Raw genomic sequence first — 15,126 nt, 5'->3', positions numbered from 1 at the left:
TCCCAGCATTCTGCTCTGTTTACTCCTCCCTCCTGTTGTAACCTATCAGGGCAAGCAGCTTCTTTATTTAATTAACCAATGACCTTCCTCCATCAGTACTGGGAATGGATTTCTATTCTACATTCATATTTAATTAAAGCAGACTGTTCCTAAGAATACTCTTCCCAAAGTCTTATTCAGATGACAGTAACTAGCAGGATTGTTATCATTTAAGTCACAATGATTAAGATAACAAACTGCAAGTTTAATTCAGTATAACCTGAAATGTAGTGATCAAATACTTGGCCTTCATATAAATCAAAGGGAAAGAACAGTATAGAAAATAATGTGGCCACCTTCCTCCAATGTGGCCCAGAAAAGGTGAGAGTCAGCTACCTGTCCTAATCACATGGCTGATATTCCCAGAAGAGGGAAGTTAATTCAGAGGTCACTAGAGAACTATGGTGGAACTCCAATATACCATCAGTAGATTCTCCCATTGATAAGATGGGAAAACTTTTTTAAAATATTAATAACTATTCATCATTCTCATTTCCAAGCATGGTAACACCATGAAGGAATAGACAGAGTACATCTAACAGTGCACAAGCTGCCTTGCTAATTATGCAGAAAATATAAAATTATCATCTTCTGTAGGTGAGTCACACTTCAAAACCTTGTCTATGGATGACTGAGATGATGTTTCTCATGTTTGCAGGACTCTAATGCACCAAACTGGGAGTGATCTAAGGATCTGAGTATGAATGAATACAAATATGAGTGATTGACCAACTGATGGGAAAGAAAAGATACTTTATTAAGCCAGGTGGTGGTAGCACACACATTTAAGGTAGATCTCTGTGAGTTTGAGGACAACCTGGTCTACAAGAGTGAGTTCCAGGACAGGCTCCAAAGCTACAGAGAAACCCTGTCTCGAAAAACCAAAAAGAAAGAAAGAAAGAAAGAAAGAAAGAAAGAAAGAAAGAAAGAAAGAAAGAAAAGGTATTTTATTTAGGGAATTTCCAGGGCAGGGTGATTAAAGTACTTCACATGCAGGAGGGTCTGCATTTGGATCCCCAAAACTCATGTAAAAAAGCTGAGTATAGCTGCATGATCTGTAATCCCAGAACCGAGGTGTGATTGAAAGGATCCCTGGGAATGGATGGCAAATCAGTGAGCTCTGGGTTCAAAGGAAAAGCTTTTCTTAGAAAATAACATGAGGGCTGGAGAGATGGCTCCATGGTTAAGAACGCAGGCTTCTTCTGGAGGTCCTGAGTTCAATTCCCAGCAACCACATGGCAGTTTACAACCAACTATAATGGGGTCTGATGCCCTCTGCTGGCATGTAAGCATACATGCAGATAGAACACTAACACATAAAATGGATAAATTAATATTTTTTTAAAAAAGGTGAACAGACACTTTAAAAAGAAAATAAGGTGGAGAGTGACAGAGGAAAACATTAAACTTTAACCCCAGTACTCCATGTACACTTGCACATGATTGAATGTGCACCTATACACAAGTGTGCACATACACACATAAACACCCCAAAATAAATTATTAACTCTCTTCAAATTTCTACAAAACAACATAATACATCGGAACTCCTAGCAAAATTCTAACAAGCTGAATCCCAGAATGAATACAAGGTGAATTCTGTTTTTATGGGTCAATCTAACAAGATCAAATAAAACTAGATATATTTCCTGTAGAAAAATAGTAAGTGCCAAAGAGAAAACCACAAAGGACATTTGAGAATTTCTGGAGTCTCGAGACAGCTCCAATCCCCCTGACTGCTAAGCTCACACTGACACAATTCCTAACACAGAGCTAGACCTTCCCTCATTTCTTTTAAGAATCTGTAGGGATGTTTATAGGTATAAGAGCAAACACAAACTGTTGAAGTTATCTCTGAAGTCACTATCTCAGTCATCCCCCAAATGCTGAAATTCATGCTGTCCTGGAGTGACATTAACAGAACCACTGTTCCACTGTCCAAAGGCTAACCTGGAGTGATATTAACAGGACCACTGACTGAGGGCTAAGTTCAGAAAAAGACTACGACATTGCTTACTTCCCTTATTGCTCTAACAAAGTATCTGGCAAAAGCAGTAGAAAGAAGAGTTGATTTGGGCCCACAATTCAAAGGCAAAATCCATCACGCAAGGAAGATGGCATCAGAAGTGTGTGAGGTCACCTTTCATTCACAGTTTGGAAACAGAAAGAGCTTGCTTTCTCCTTTTTCATTCAATCCACAGCCCAAGTCCATGCAATAGTGCTGCTCACATTTAGGGATGATATTCACCTCTCAACAAACCCAATCTACTGACTACCTCAAAGGCGTGGTCAAAGCTTTATGTCAGGTAACTTTAGATCTTGTAAATTAGCAAGCAATATTAGCTGTCACAATTATATCACAATTACATGTGCCAAGGAGTATTACTTAGTATTCAACCAGGGAAGAAAAAAACCACACATGGTGAACTTAAACCAGAAATCTTTAATATAAAGAATTTGATACAAAGTCATATTTGGAGAAAGGGTAAACAGGAAAAGAATGTACATTGAGTCACCCAGGGATTATTCCTAGTAAAAGGAAGTCATGTCCCCTGGGCAGGGAGGACAAAGGGCTTGGAGGAGGGATGGCACACATCTGACCCTTCTCTGCATCCCATTCCACATTTGGAGAGATGACCCAAACTGTCACTTTCAGAGGTGTGAATTCTCAGTGGTAGCTTGTTTGAGCAACACTGTGCTGTTTTTATTTACGAAGCGGAGACATACTATGAAGAGACCACACATAGATCTGGATGTCTTCTTGGTCCCTTCATGTAGACACATCATAGTACCATTGGTGGTACAACAAGCAAAAGAGGAATCTCTTGTTTTTCCTGAATGGCCCCCACACAATACAGTTTTGTTAAACATTAGCAACAAACTGGTAAGTACAAAAATGTGAATTTTAAGGGTTGCAAGATGACTCAGTGGTTAGGGACACTGGCTGCTCTTACAAAGAACCAATGTTCAGTTCCCAGTACCCATACTGTGGCTCACAAACATCTGCACTCCAGTTCTAATGGATTTAACACTTTCTTCTGGCCTCTGTGGGCACCTGGTACTTGTGTGGTGTACACCCGTATATGTAGGCAAACACTTACACACATTTAATAACTTTAAAAAAAAGCCTATGTTCAGCAGGTGCTCATTCCTTTCTCTTTTTTTAAAACAGAATTTCTTTATTGAGTCTTTGGGAATTTCACAGCATGTACCCCAGTTCTGCTCATCTCCTAGTCCCTCCATATTCCCCTCTCACCTCTGCAGAGCCCCCTCCAGAAGAAAATTTTTAAAAATCAAACTAAAACAAACCAACACACACAAGAATAAAACAAAACAAAACCTCTTCACTTTTCCATTTTTCCCACCTCTCCAGCACCTCATGGCAGTGGGAACATAGCAAATGTTATTACGATGAGTATTGACCAGACCAATGGGTCTGGTTCAAGACTTCTAGTTTCTGGCACACAGTTGTCACTGGATCCTCACCAAAACTCTTCTATGACCCTACTGCAGCCAGGGATCATGGTTGAAGGAAGGAATATATAGAATAGAGAAATGGGGCTACAGGTATCATTATTTCCCTAGATTAGTTTCTAGGTGAAGGTCAATTTGTTGAGATACAAACACAGGTTCACTATGATGATACCACCTTGATGTTGGGTCACATAGCATCTTTAAGTGTTTGGGATAAGGTAGATAGAAGAAAGATCTAAACCATTTACTGGAATTATACAAGATCCAAAGAAAGCATTCACTGAATAATGAAGATTGACTTTAGCTGTAAATAGAAGAGTATCAGATTCAGAAGCTAGGCAAGAATTAATAAATTCTTTGTTTTTCAAAAATGCTGCACCTGAATGAAAAAAATAATAATCTCTAAAGGCAAGACCAGTGTACCCATAGATGAATGGGTTAGAAAAATGACTGATATTGATATTTATGCCTATAAATATTACTCTGATAGGAGAAATAACTTCTAAGTTTTAAGAAAAATCAATAAGTCAGATGTTTTAATTTTGAAAGTGAAGTTATTCAAAGGGGGATTGAAGGCAAATGATTCCTATAAACAGTGTTTTTTCTAGAGATTACCCAAACAGAAGCACCAGCCTTCTGGAGAACACAGAGGATATGGCAAAGGCTGGCACTAGACTGATAGATGCAGATCAGTAATGAAAAACAAGGTAACTCTTGTCAGGAAATCTTAGGGTACCTCTCACAAGCCCCAATATCAAATTCAACTCAGTCATTTCAGATCAGCACTGAAGAATCTCATCCACAGAGCATTAAACAGCGCTGCTCTAGAGATAGTCATTAATAACCCAAATACCAAAATCAAAGCAGCTACAGTAGATAGAAAAAGATCAGGAGAGACCAAAAAAAAAAAAAAAACAAGTATTTTTTTCAAGTTGCTATAAATGATCAGAGGCTAAAACTAAAAGTATTTATAAATGATATTATAATCTTACTAAGTATCTTAGGATAGCCTCAAATTCTCAATTTATCCTACAGTGGCCTTAAACTCAAGGTCATCTTGTCTAGCGTTACAAGTGCTGGGGACAAATGTGTGTGCCACCACTTCAAACTTTCTCACTTCTTACCAGACACCCAAGTCTTTAGTCTTGTACCTTTCTTTCACATTATAATTAACCAAAAGTTCCATTAAAGTAATTAAAACATATAATAATTATTTGTAAATATAATAAATATGATTGCTATAATTTTAGTAAGATTTTATGGAGTCTGGTGAGCCTTAGAAGTATATTGAATGTAAAGGAAACACAAAAGTAATCTCCCAGACTTGGTCCTTTAGAGATTTATTGGGACAGATAAATAATGCCAGGTCTACTTATCTCTAACCATAATCACAAACTAGTACTTTCATCCATTTATATCATATGCATTAAGAGCTATTGATGCACTTGGTATTCCAAGACTGAAGAAATTGCCATATGTTGTCACGGGCAATGTTCACACATGCTTATAAGCCAAGCAGTGAGCAAGCATAATAGATAAAATGTGCATGCAAACAGTGATCTCTAGTCTTTAAAGCATGAGCTACTGTGAACTCATCCCATGACACATGTAGAACACAGAGTATCAGTCCAATTTTGTCCATGTTTAAGTCTATGCTTATACCCCCAACTGCGCTCTTCTGGTAAAGTAGGTTGGTGACAACTGTACCCAGTGCTACACTCTGCCCAAGGGAGCAGAAATATATTGAAATTAGTGTATTCCCTGAGTCGCATTCTCAGATCATCAGAAGGCTCCTGAGAAAAGGAATTTCAAGCTGTAAAGATGACAGGGTGATATTGGAGCTAAATTTATTAGTGCTTCTGATGGGGGGGTCACAGTGTCTACAGTGTGTGGTCTCACATGGAGGATGAGAAGGAGCTGCGGTGGAAGAGTTTCCTTAGTGCAGCCTTCATGTCCCGGTTCCGCAAGCTATAGATGAAAGGGTTCAGCATTGGGGTCACTGTCGTGTACATTACAGTTATCAATGCATGCTTCAGATTGTAACTGTTCAGGGGACGGAAATACATGCCCATGACTGTTCCGTAATACAAAGACACCACTGTCAGGTGAGATCCACAGGTAGACAAGGCCTTGAGGAAGCCCTTGGTGGATGGAGCCCGTAAGACTGTGGAAAAGACCCGGACATAGGAGATGACAATGCACAGCAGTGGTACAGAGAAAACCCCCACCCCGAGGTACATCATCTTCACATTGAAACGGATGTCAGAACAGGACAGCTGGAGCAAAGGTGTAATGTCACAGTAGAAGTTGGCCACATCCTTGTTGCCACAGAAGGACAAGCTAGCTGTGAGTATAGTGTGGACCAGTGAATTGGCATTTCCAACCACCCAGGACCCAGCAACCAGCAGGATACAAGGCCGTGGACTCATGATTGTTGTATAATGAAGTGGGCGGCTGATGGCCACAGCTCGGTCATATGCCATTGCAGCTAGTATATAGCTGTCTGTGTTTGCCAATGCTATCATGAAATACATCTGTGCCAGGCATCCTCCAAAGGAGATGGCTTTGCTGCCTAGCATATGGTTGGCCAACATCTTGGGGATAGTTACAGAGGAGAAGAAGATGTCAACAAGGGAGAGGTTGGCAAGGAAGAAATACATGGGGTTGTGAAGGCGACTGTCAGAATGTATGGCTAGGATGATGAGCATGTTTCCAACCACTGTGATGGGGTAAATGAACAGGAAGAGGATGAAAAAGAAATATTCCTGCTCCCGCTGCCTGGTAACTCCCAGGAGAGTGAAATCTGTGGTAAAAGACTCGTTTTCTTCTCTCATGGCTCCTTCAACATGAAATCAGACACAAACTCAGAACCATTATTATAGTTATTATCTATATGTTACCACTCCCCGTATCCAACAGTTTTCTCTATATGTACCTGAGTCCATGAAATTCAGAGCCACAAAACTTGGGGAAATCCCCATCAATCAATGGTACAGATCATCATTTGTCTATAAAGACTAATCTGTCTAAGAAATAAGGACTGTGTAATCAGAAGTGTTCATTTTCCAGAACAGCATCACCACAGCCCCATCTAAGTTTGGTCTCAGAGAAAAATCACAAACATGGGACAAATATGAATTATTTCTTTTTGCTCAACATATAGAACATAGCCTTTGTTCCTAGAGCCTCACAGCTTCAGGAAGATCCAGAATCACACCCATCTCACTAACCATCATTAGGAATCTCAATCATATACTCCAATTCAAATGCTCTCTTGGAAAAACTAGCCTAGAATACGTCACTGTTCCTTTGACCAAACACAGTGATCTCACACTCCAGTGCTTAGAATAAATACAATGGAATAGGAAGACTGTAAGTCTTAAGGATCTCTAAATTCAAGTCCTACCAACAAAAACCCTGTGAATGTTCCTCCCAGATGTCCCATTCACAAGGTAGACTATGTCCTTCATATGTTTTTCTTTGGTGGCTTCTTGTTTACACATAACTTCATGCTTCTCTCAAGTCTTCTGTCCCTATTCTTATTTATTTATTATGCTACCACCAGTGCCTCACAAACCCCCTGCACTCCAGTTTGGAAATGTTGAAGAAGCTGAATGGGATGGAACAGTCACCTAATCACACACACACACACACACACACACACACACACGGGCTCTTACATGGGAGAAAATAGTTTCTCATTTTTTTTAACCATTTGTGATCAGTTTGCTAAGGTTATTTTCTGTATATTTGTAGTTCACAAATTTTTCTAAAGTTATTTTAATTCAGAAACTAAGCAATGGTTATTCTTTCAAGCTTTTTAACACAGTACTGTAATATTCGCTAGAGCAATAGGACAAAATCAAAGACATACAAATATGAAAGGGAGAAATCAAAGTATCCTTCTCTGTAGATTGTATATGATATGACTCTATGCATAAGTGACTCTTTTTTACTAAAAAGTCCTATAGCTGACACGCTTTCAGCAAAATATAGCAGAACACAAAATTAGCTTTATAAAATCAGTATCCTTCCTGGATACCAGTGACAAATTCTGAGAAAGACATCAGTGGGGAAAACCATCACAACAAATTCAAGCAAAATAGAACACCTTGGAATAAATATAACTTAAGAAGAGAAAGACAACTATTATGCAAAACACAAAAGAAATAAATCAAGATGGCACTAAAAGATCAAAAGACTTTCCTGTATCATGGATCAGAAAATGTGATATTGTGAAAATGATAATCATGCCTAAAAGCAGTCTGAAGATTCAGTAGTCTCACAATTAAACATGCAACTCCATTCTTCACAGAAAGAAAAATAATAATACAGAAATTCATATGAAAACACAAAAGAATCTCGTTATCAAGAAACCCTGAGTAGTAAGTATTTTGCTGAAGGTTTCACCCTATCTAATTTCAAGTTATACCACAGAATCATAGAAATAAAAATAATACAATACCAACACAAAATCAGACACATAAATGAATAGGATAGAACTGGGCACCCAGACAGAAACTCACTCAACTACAGCCACTTGACTTTTTGCAAAGAAACCAAATATACACACTAGAGAAAAGAGCCTTTCCAACAAACAGTGCTAGGAAACACTGCATCTCCATGTGTAAAAGAATCAAACCATATCCTGCTCTCTCACTCTGGAGTGTATATACCTTCAGTCAACAATAACACTTCCAGTAGCTCCTAGAAAGCCTTGGCATGTGGTCAGTTGTAGGATGGGACTGCCACATGAGAAACTTAGAAATCACCTGCCCATGGAGAATGAATAAGGAAAGTGTGCTTTCTCTTTAATAAATTTTAACATAAGGTAATATATTGGTGTGCAGCAAAGCATAAGGCCTGGGTGGAAGGTACTTCCAATGAGAGGGGAAGTAGAAGTTGGAAGCAGGAAAATAAAATTTGGGATGGAACAAAGAGAATTCCAAGTGTATCTATAGTACCTACTTTAAAAGATTAGAAAAGACTTTATATTGTGGCAGCACTTCTATAACCCCAGAACTCAAAATTCTGAGACAGGAGGATTGAGAGTTCGAGGCCAATCTGGGCTACACATATACCTTGTCTGAAAAGCACATCAAAGAGAAAAACTGGAGTAAATATGAAACAATAGTCTAGGGTCTTTGCCATGGTACTCTCTAGACACTCTGGCATTTTAACACCAGATTGGTAATAACAAATTAGATTTCAAGTAAAGATAGTACCTGCAGGTGATGATTTAGTTCAGAGCCACCATGGAGCTAGTGGTTCAAGATGATATTTCATGGAAGCTAGGAAGAGAGAATTCTTTGCTGAGAAGTAGAAAGTGAATAGCTTGTATTCATAGTTGGTTAGGGGTCCAGGGTCCTGAATCCTGTCAAGTAAGACAGGATCAGCGTGAGAAAGACTCAGGTGAAAGGAGAAAGAATAGCTTGGATGATCTTTAGCTAATGTCATTTAATTCTCAAATGTTCGTCACCCAGGTTGACAATTTCCTGTAAACTTCATCTTCAAGTCATACTTCATGATAATTATGACTAGGTTATTTATGGTCATGCTGATTTATAGCTTTGTGGAATCTCGGTTTATATATTTCAGTTTTGTCATTTTTACATCTACCTTCCAGACACTGAGTTGACTATGTCCTCTTCCCCAAATATACCACCCTCAGACAGCATTCTATTTTTCCACTCTCTTCTCCCAGCACTGCCAAAGCGTGGTGGGGAAATCACAAAGGCTTGGGATTAGAACTCTTGGGGCCAGATCCCAAGCAGACCTGTCAACCCTTCATCAAGTGTAGCTATCACCTATGGAAGTCCATCCACACCTCTGTCACTCCCACAGCCCAGCATGATACCCAAATACTAGACTCATCATTGATTATCTTATCCCATAAAAAAAAAAACAATTTCTTAACACGTTTTTTATGCATGTCATTTCCACGTCTCTACCTCTATCTTGTCCCTTTGCTCCTAAGGGGAAAAGTATCCATGTATCAAACCCAATCTCATTCTTATATTCTTCCTGTTTTCTCAGCTACTTCACTCCATCTACTGCTTTGCCTGTTCCGTAGGACTATAGCTGTATGTACTGCCTACTGGCTAACAAGCACAATGTAGCCTCTACAGACCTTTTAGTGAACCTTCCTTGGTCTGGTAACCGCTTCCAGCAAACATTATTTTTTATTCCTTGTGTTCTCCTTTTCTTGACCAGGCTCATTTGCAGAGGTGGCTTTTTATAGAACTAAAAATATGTTCATAACATGCAGGTGTGATTGCATACATGGAAGAGTTGTTTTTCCAACTAACTCACTCTAACCATTAATTCATAGATGAAGTCCAAGTTTATAATTTTGGAAAAATCCTTGAGGACAGAAATTCAGACTGTAGATGGTAACATTAGCCAATCAAAGCAAGAGTACCGTGATATTGTGGACTAAGAAGGAAGTCACATAGAAAAAAAGTCTGTGTGTTTGTCTTGTAGAGGGTTTTGAGTCAGTAAAAGGGCTTTATTCAGTGACTTGCTATTTATAAGTATTAGCACACTGGATGCAGTTCCCACTAACCCTTTCTGAAAAGAGATATTCAACCCTTTATTTAATATAAATATAAGTATTTGAGTATATATGCTAAGTGACTACTGAATGCAGCAACATTTTGATGAATGGTCTATTGCAAATAATGTTTGATTATAAAAATACAGTTCAAGAATATAAGGAAAAGTTGCAACACAAAAGTTTTGGTATAATAAACAGATAAACAAAAATATATAAAGTAAAAGGAGAGTGGTTTGTGAGCATAGGGGCTAAGCATGGAGGTCCATGGTGTCAGATGTTAGAGTTCTGTCATGGGGGAGGTATGATTTCTGTGGAAAGCCGGACAAGAAGCAAAAGTAACTTTGTACTGTTGAGAAGAAGAGAGGGATATACATCAAGAACAGGCCTGGGTTTCCTGGAAGGCATTAGTCTCACACACAGCCCACCACTCATATCTACACCCCTGGAGAGTGTTCGGGCTTTGACATGAGCTTTGGTACTGAGGACAGTTTTTCAAGGGCCGGTGGGCCCAATTGCTTACCCTTCTCATCTGGGTACAAGAGACTAGGCCAAAGAAATATGCCTCGCATGTTTTTAGATTTCTGCAGTAGTCCCACTCCTTGTGACTCTGACTCTGCAAAGGGACCACTGCCAAGTCGCAAACAGTGGGAGCAGACACATCTTTGTAATTTCTCTCTTAAGATCCTACATTTGCATGGCTGGACTGCACATGTCCATAACACACAACACATATGCAACACAATTCAGGAGATAGAAATTTCTTAGACTGGGGTAATCAAATTACAACTGCCTCTTTCCAGCCCTGTGTTCATGGACAAAGCCCCAGGAACCGTGTGGTCAGAGCAGGAATTCTCTCAGTCTGTCTTTTATATATTACATCTTCAGGACTTAGGTTTTAGCGTCAGGATGAGATTTGTGTCCCTCTAAACTCTCTGTATAATATTTGGTGGCTCATTTCACCTAGTATATGATATGATAAAGAGTTATGACAATTCTATGTAAGTTGTGGGGACTTTATGAGGGTCATTGTACAGCTGGTGCTGCTATGTGGCTAGATCAAGCCATTATAAGTACTCTGTCTTCAATGTCCTCAGACCTACCTGAAGTCAACAGATATTGTCATAAGACATCCTGGACCTGTAACCTTCACCCCTCTTCCACAAGTAGCTTCTTACAAGCAGCTACACTAGCACCTGGGTCCATGTATTCTTGGAACAGCATCCTTGTGTTCTGCTTAGATGGAGAAGATAGGAATGGGATGGTTGGAACGTATAAGCTCACAGTTTCTGATCCATGAGCAGAAGGAGCAAAAAGTGCTGTCCTGGATGGAGCCTGAGGAGAAGGTACCTTCCAAACAGCAGCCAAATGGGTCTTAGCAATAAGATTGGGAACCTGCCAGTAGGTTATAAAGTCTCCTTTATATCACTCTCTCATTCAGATTCAAGTCACAGTAATTGTTGAGACTCATGGAAACTCATCTGCTTGTGCCCTTAGGGGATATGTGGATCTCAAGAGTGATTTGGAGACTATTGAAGAGAATGTCTCCAAGGTTCAAGCTCTGGGCTGACCTATTCCATCCTCACTGTTGGGATTTCTCTGCCTCTGCTGTTTAGACTCTATTAGAAATTACGGCTTGGGAGTTGCAAGGACCCTAGTATAATTGAGATCTGGTATTTCTGCAAGCCTATACATAGGTCTCTCTGCTGTCTAGTGTCTCAAAGAAAGAGAATCACAGTTCATCTTCTCACTAGGATTTGACCAGAGAAGCATTCAAGTACAGCCATTCTTTCTTTAATGTACCATGCTGATGGCAGGTTTCCAGATTTTCCAGATTCTGAGAGATGAAAAGAGTCAACAGAATCTAGACCATCTAATATATGTCACCTTCATAGTAGCCCTAATGATAGTGGTTTCCCTGTGATCTAGTAGCTCCTGTGACAGAGAAGTCACTGCCTTCTAAAGAAAGTGGTGGTGAATACTGTAAGCCCAGACTGGCTCACCAGTTGCTGGCTTTGACATATATTGATTATAGCTGCCTTTGGCCAACATTTCCTAACTGAAATGGAAACAGTAATAATAATAAATGCATCCTCATGAAGTTAAAACAATTGAATAAATTGTATGTAATCTTTTTTAACTTTTGGTCCTGGTATTTTACTTCATTTTATTTTTATTCATAATTTTTATTTATTTCATATACCAACCACAGTTTCCCCTCCCTCTGATTCTCCTATTCCCTCTACCCAATTTCCTTTTACCCACCCCATCCACCCCTCATTCTTCTCTATTTAGGTGGGGTAAGGGCTCCAATAGGAATCAACAAAGCATGTCATATCAAGTTGGGGCAGAATCAAGCTCCTTCCCCCTGAAACAAGACTGAAGATGGCATCCCACCATAGGGAATTGGTTCCAAAGAGCCAGCTCATGCATCATGGAGAGGTCCTGGTCCCACTTCTAAGGGCTCCAGAAAAGACCAAGTTACACAACTGCCACCCAGATGCAGGAGGTCTTGATTGGTCCCATGCCAGTTCCCTACCTGTTCACCCAGAGTCTGTGAGATCCCACAAGCTCAGGTCAGCTGTCTCTGTGGGTTTCCCCATCATGATCTTGGGGAATACTCATATAATCCTTCTACCCTGTCTTCAAATGGCCTCCCGGAGCTAGGCCCAGTGCTTATCTGTGGATCTCTGCATCTTCTTCCATAAGGTACTCAATGAAGACTGCATGATGACAATTAGTGTAGTCACTAATATGATTACAGGGCAAGGCCAGTTTAGGCCCCCTCTCCACTATTGTTAGGGGTCATCCTTGTAGAATCCTGGGTGTTTCCCTGAAACCAGGCTTTTTTCCTAACCTCATAATGATCTCCTCTATCAAGATATCTCGTTCATTACTCTCCTCCTCCTTCCTGCCCCTAACTTAACCATCCTGACTCCTCACTTTCTCATGCCCTCTTCCCCTCCCTTCTACTCCCTCATCCCAGTTTACCCATGACATCTCATCTACTTCCTCTTCCCATGGAGATCCATGCATCCTTCTTGGGTCCTTCGGAAACCAAAAATCTTCTGTAAGGCAAAGAACACTGTCAATAAGACAAAACAGCACCATACAGAATGGAAAAAGATTTTCACCAACACCATATTTGACAGGGGACTCATATTCAAAATACATAAAGAATTCAAGAAACTAGACATCAAAATACAGAATAATCCAATTAAAAATGAGGTACAGACTTAAACAGAATTCTCAATAGAAGAATCTCAAATGACTGAGATACACTTAAAGCATTCAACACCTTGCTATCAGGGAAAGGCAAATAAAAAACAATGAGATTCCATCTTACACCTGTCAGAATAACTAAGATCAAAAATGCTAAAGACAGCTTATGTTGGAGAGGATGTGGAGTAAGGGGAACACTCCTCCACTGCTGGTGGAAATGCAAACTTGTACAACCTCTTTGGAAATCAGTATGACAGTTTCTCAGAAAACTGAAAATTAATCTACCCCAAGACCTAGCAATACAACTCTTGGGCATATACCCAAAGGATGCTCAACCATACCACAAGGACATTTGCTCAACAATATTCATAGCAGCATTATTCATAATAGCCAGAACCTGGAAACAATCTAGATGCCCCTCAACCAAAGAATGTATTTTTTAAAAAATGTGGTATATCTACACAATGAGTATTACTCAGTGGGAAAAAAACTATGACATCATGAAATTTGTAGGCAAATAAATGGAACTAGAAAAATATTATCCTAAGTGAGGTAATCCACACACAAAAAGACAAACACAGTATGTAAGCAAAGGATAGCCAAGCTATAATCCTCAGTACCAGAGAAGCTAGGTGTGTAATTCTTTAAATAGTACATATTTTTAATTATATGCATTCTTAAAATATCACACAGTAAATAGTTCACACTTAGAATGTATTAACTTATTTTGACATTTTTATTTATTGAGAAATGAGGACTAAACCTGAGGCCTTGCACTGGCCATTGAAGTGCTGTAACACTGAATCAAAATGCCAACTGACTTATTATTTGGTTATTTATATATTAATCTGTGCAAAATTTACCATGTGTTCTTCTATTTTTCCTAATAATTATGTTTGTTTGTTCTGAGACAGGGTCCTTTTATGTCAGCATGGCCATCCTGGAATACTTATGTAGACTCACAGAGATCTGCCTACCTCTGACTCCCAAGTGCTGAGATTAAAGGTGTGTGCTGCCTCACTCGGTACATTAATCTTATATTTAGTATGGGTCTGGGTGACTGAGCCTGGCATATTGGGACTGCTGTAGATTGAGCTTCCATCCTTAAACTCCACTTACACAGGCAGAAATGAAACTTTTAAAATTGAATTATGGGATCAGAGTGTTTAGAAATTTGTGTATGACAGGGTCAAGCTTCTCATTCGAAGACTCTATCAAGAGTTACACCAAAACAGTGACAGACCATTCTTTTTTTTGTCATTTTTTTTATTAAATTTTATTATTCAATTAAGGATCTCCGCCTCCCCCCCCCCCCGCCACCGCCTCCCATCTCCCTCCCCCCCCCCCCATCAAGTCCCTCTCCCTCATCAGCTTGAAGAGCAATCAGGGTTCCCTGACCTGTGGGAAGTCCAAGGACCGCCCACCTCCATCCAGGTTTAGTAAGTTGAGCATCCAAACTGCCTAGGCTCCCCCAAAGCCAGTATGTGCAGTAGGATCAAAAACCCATTGCCATTGTTCTTGAGTTCTCAGTAGTCCTCATTGTCCGCTATGTAAGTCCGGTTTTATCCCATGCTTTTTCAGACCCAGGCTAGCTGAGTGACAGACCATTCTAAAGATCATTGTAGGTCCCTCATGGAAAAGTGCAGGAGGAGACACCGTGCAGAGGTATCTGGTGGCTGTTGGCATTTACTCGTCATGAAAACAATGATTTTAAGGTTAGTATCAAGTATTCTTCTTGATGTCCTAGCAATTAATGAAGGGAACTTGCACACTGATAACTGGCAATATTGAAGTCACAATCTAGGAGCACACAGGGAAACCCAGGAATCCCCCCAGGG

The 15,126-nt window shown here is 39.7% G+C and overlaps 1 protein-coding gene across 1 annotated transcript; it reads right to left on the bottom strand.

The window, feature by feature from the left end:
- Positions 1 to 5,408: 5,408 nt before the first annotated feature.
- On the bottom strand, positions 5,409 to 6,347 carry LOC101998392 (olfactory receptor 1A1-like). Its single transcript, XM_005349574.2, has one exon. The coding sequence runs from the start codon at positions 6,345 to 6,347 to the stop codon at positions 5,409 to 5,411; it is 939 nt and encodes a 312-aa protein (XP_005349631.1).
- Between the last annotated feature and the right edge of the window lie 8,779 nt (positions 6,348 to 15,126).

This window comes from Microtus ochrogaster, chromosome 7 (assembly GCF_000317375.1).
Source record: "Microtus ochrogaster isolate Prairie Vole_2 chromosome 7, MicOch1.0, whole genome shotgun sequence".
NCBI lineage: Eukaryota > Metazoa > Chordata > Mammalia > Rodentia > Cricetidae > Microtus > Microtus ochrogaster.
The sequence above is the reverse complement of the archived record's forward strand: the minus strand, read 5'-3'. Positions and strand labels throughout refer to the sequence as shown.

Bases quoted from the DNA above. Each gene is read 5' to 3' on its own strand.
- LOC101998392 (XM_005349574.2), bottom strand. From the start codon at position 6,347: ATGAGAGAAGAAAACGAGTCTTTTACCACAGATTTCACTCTCCTGGGA.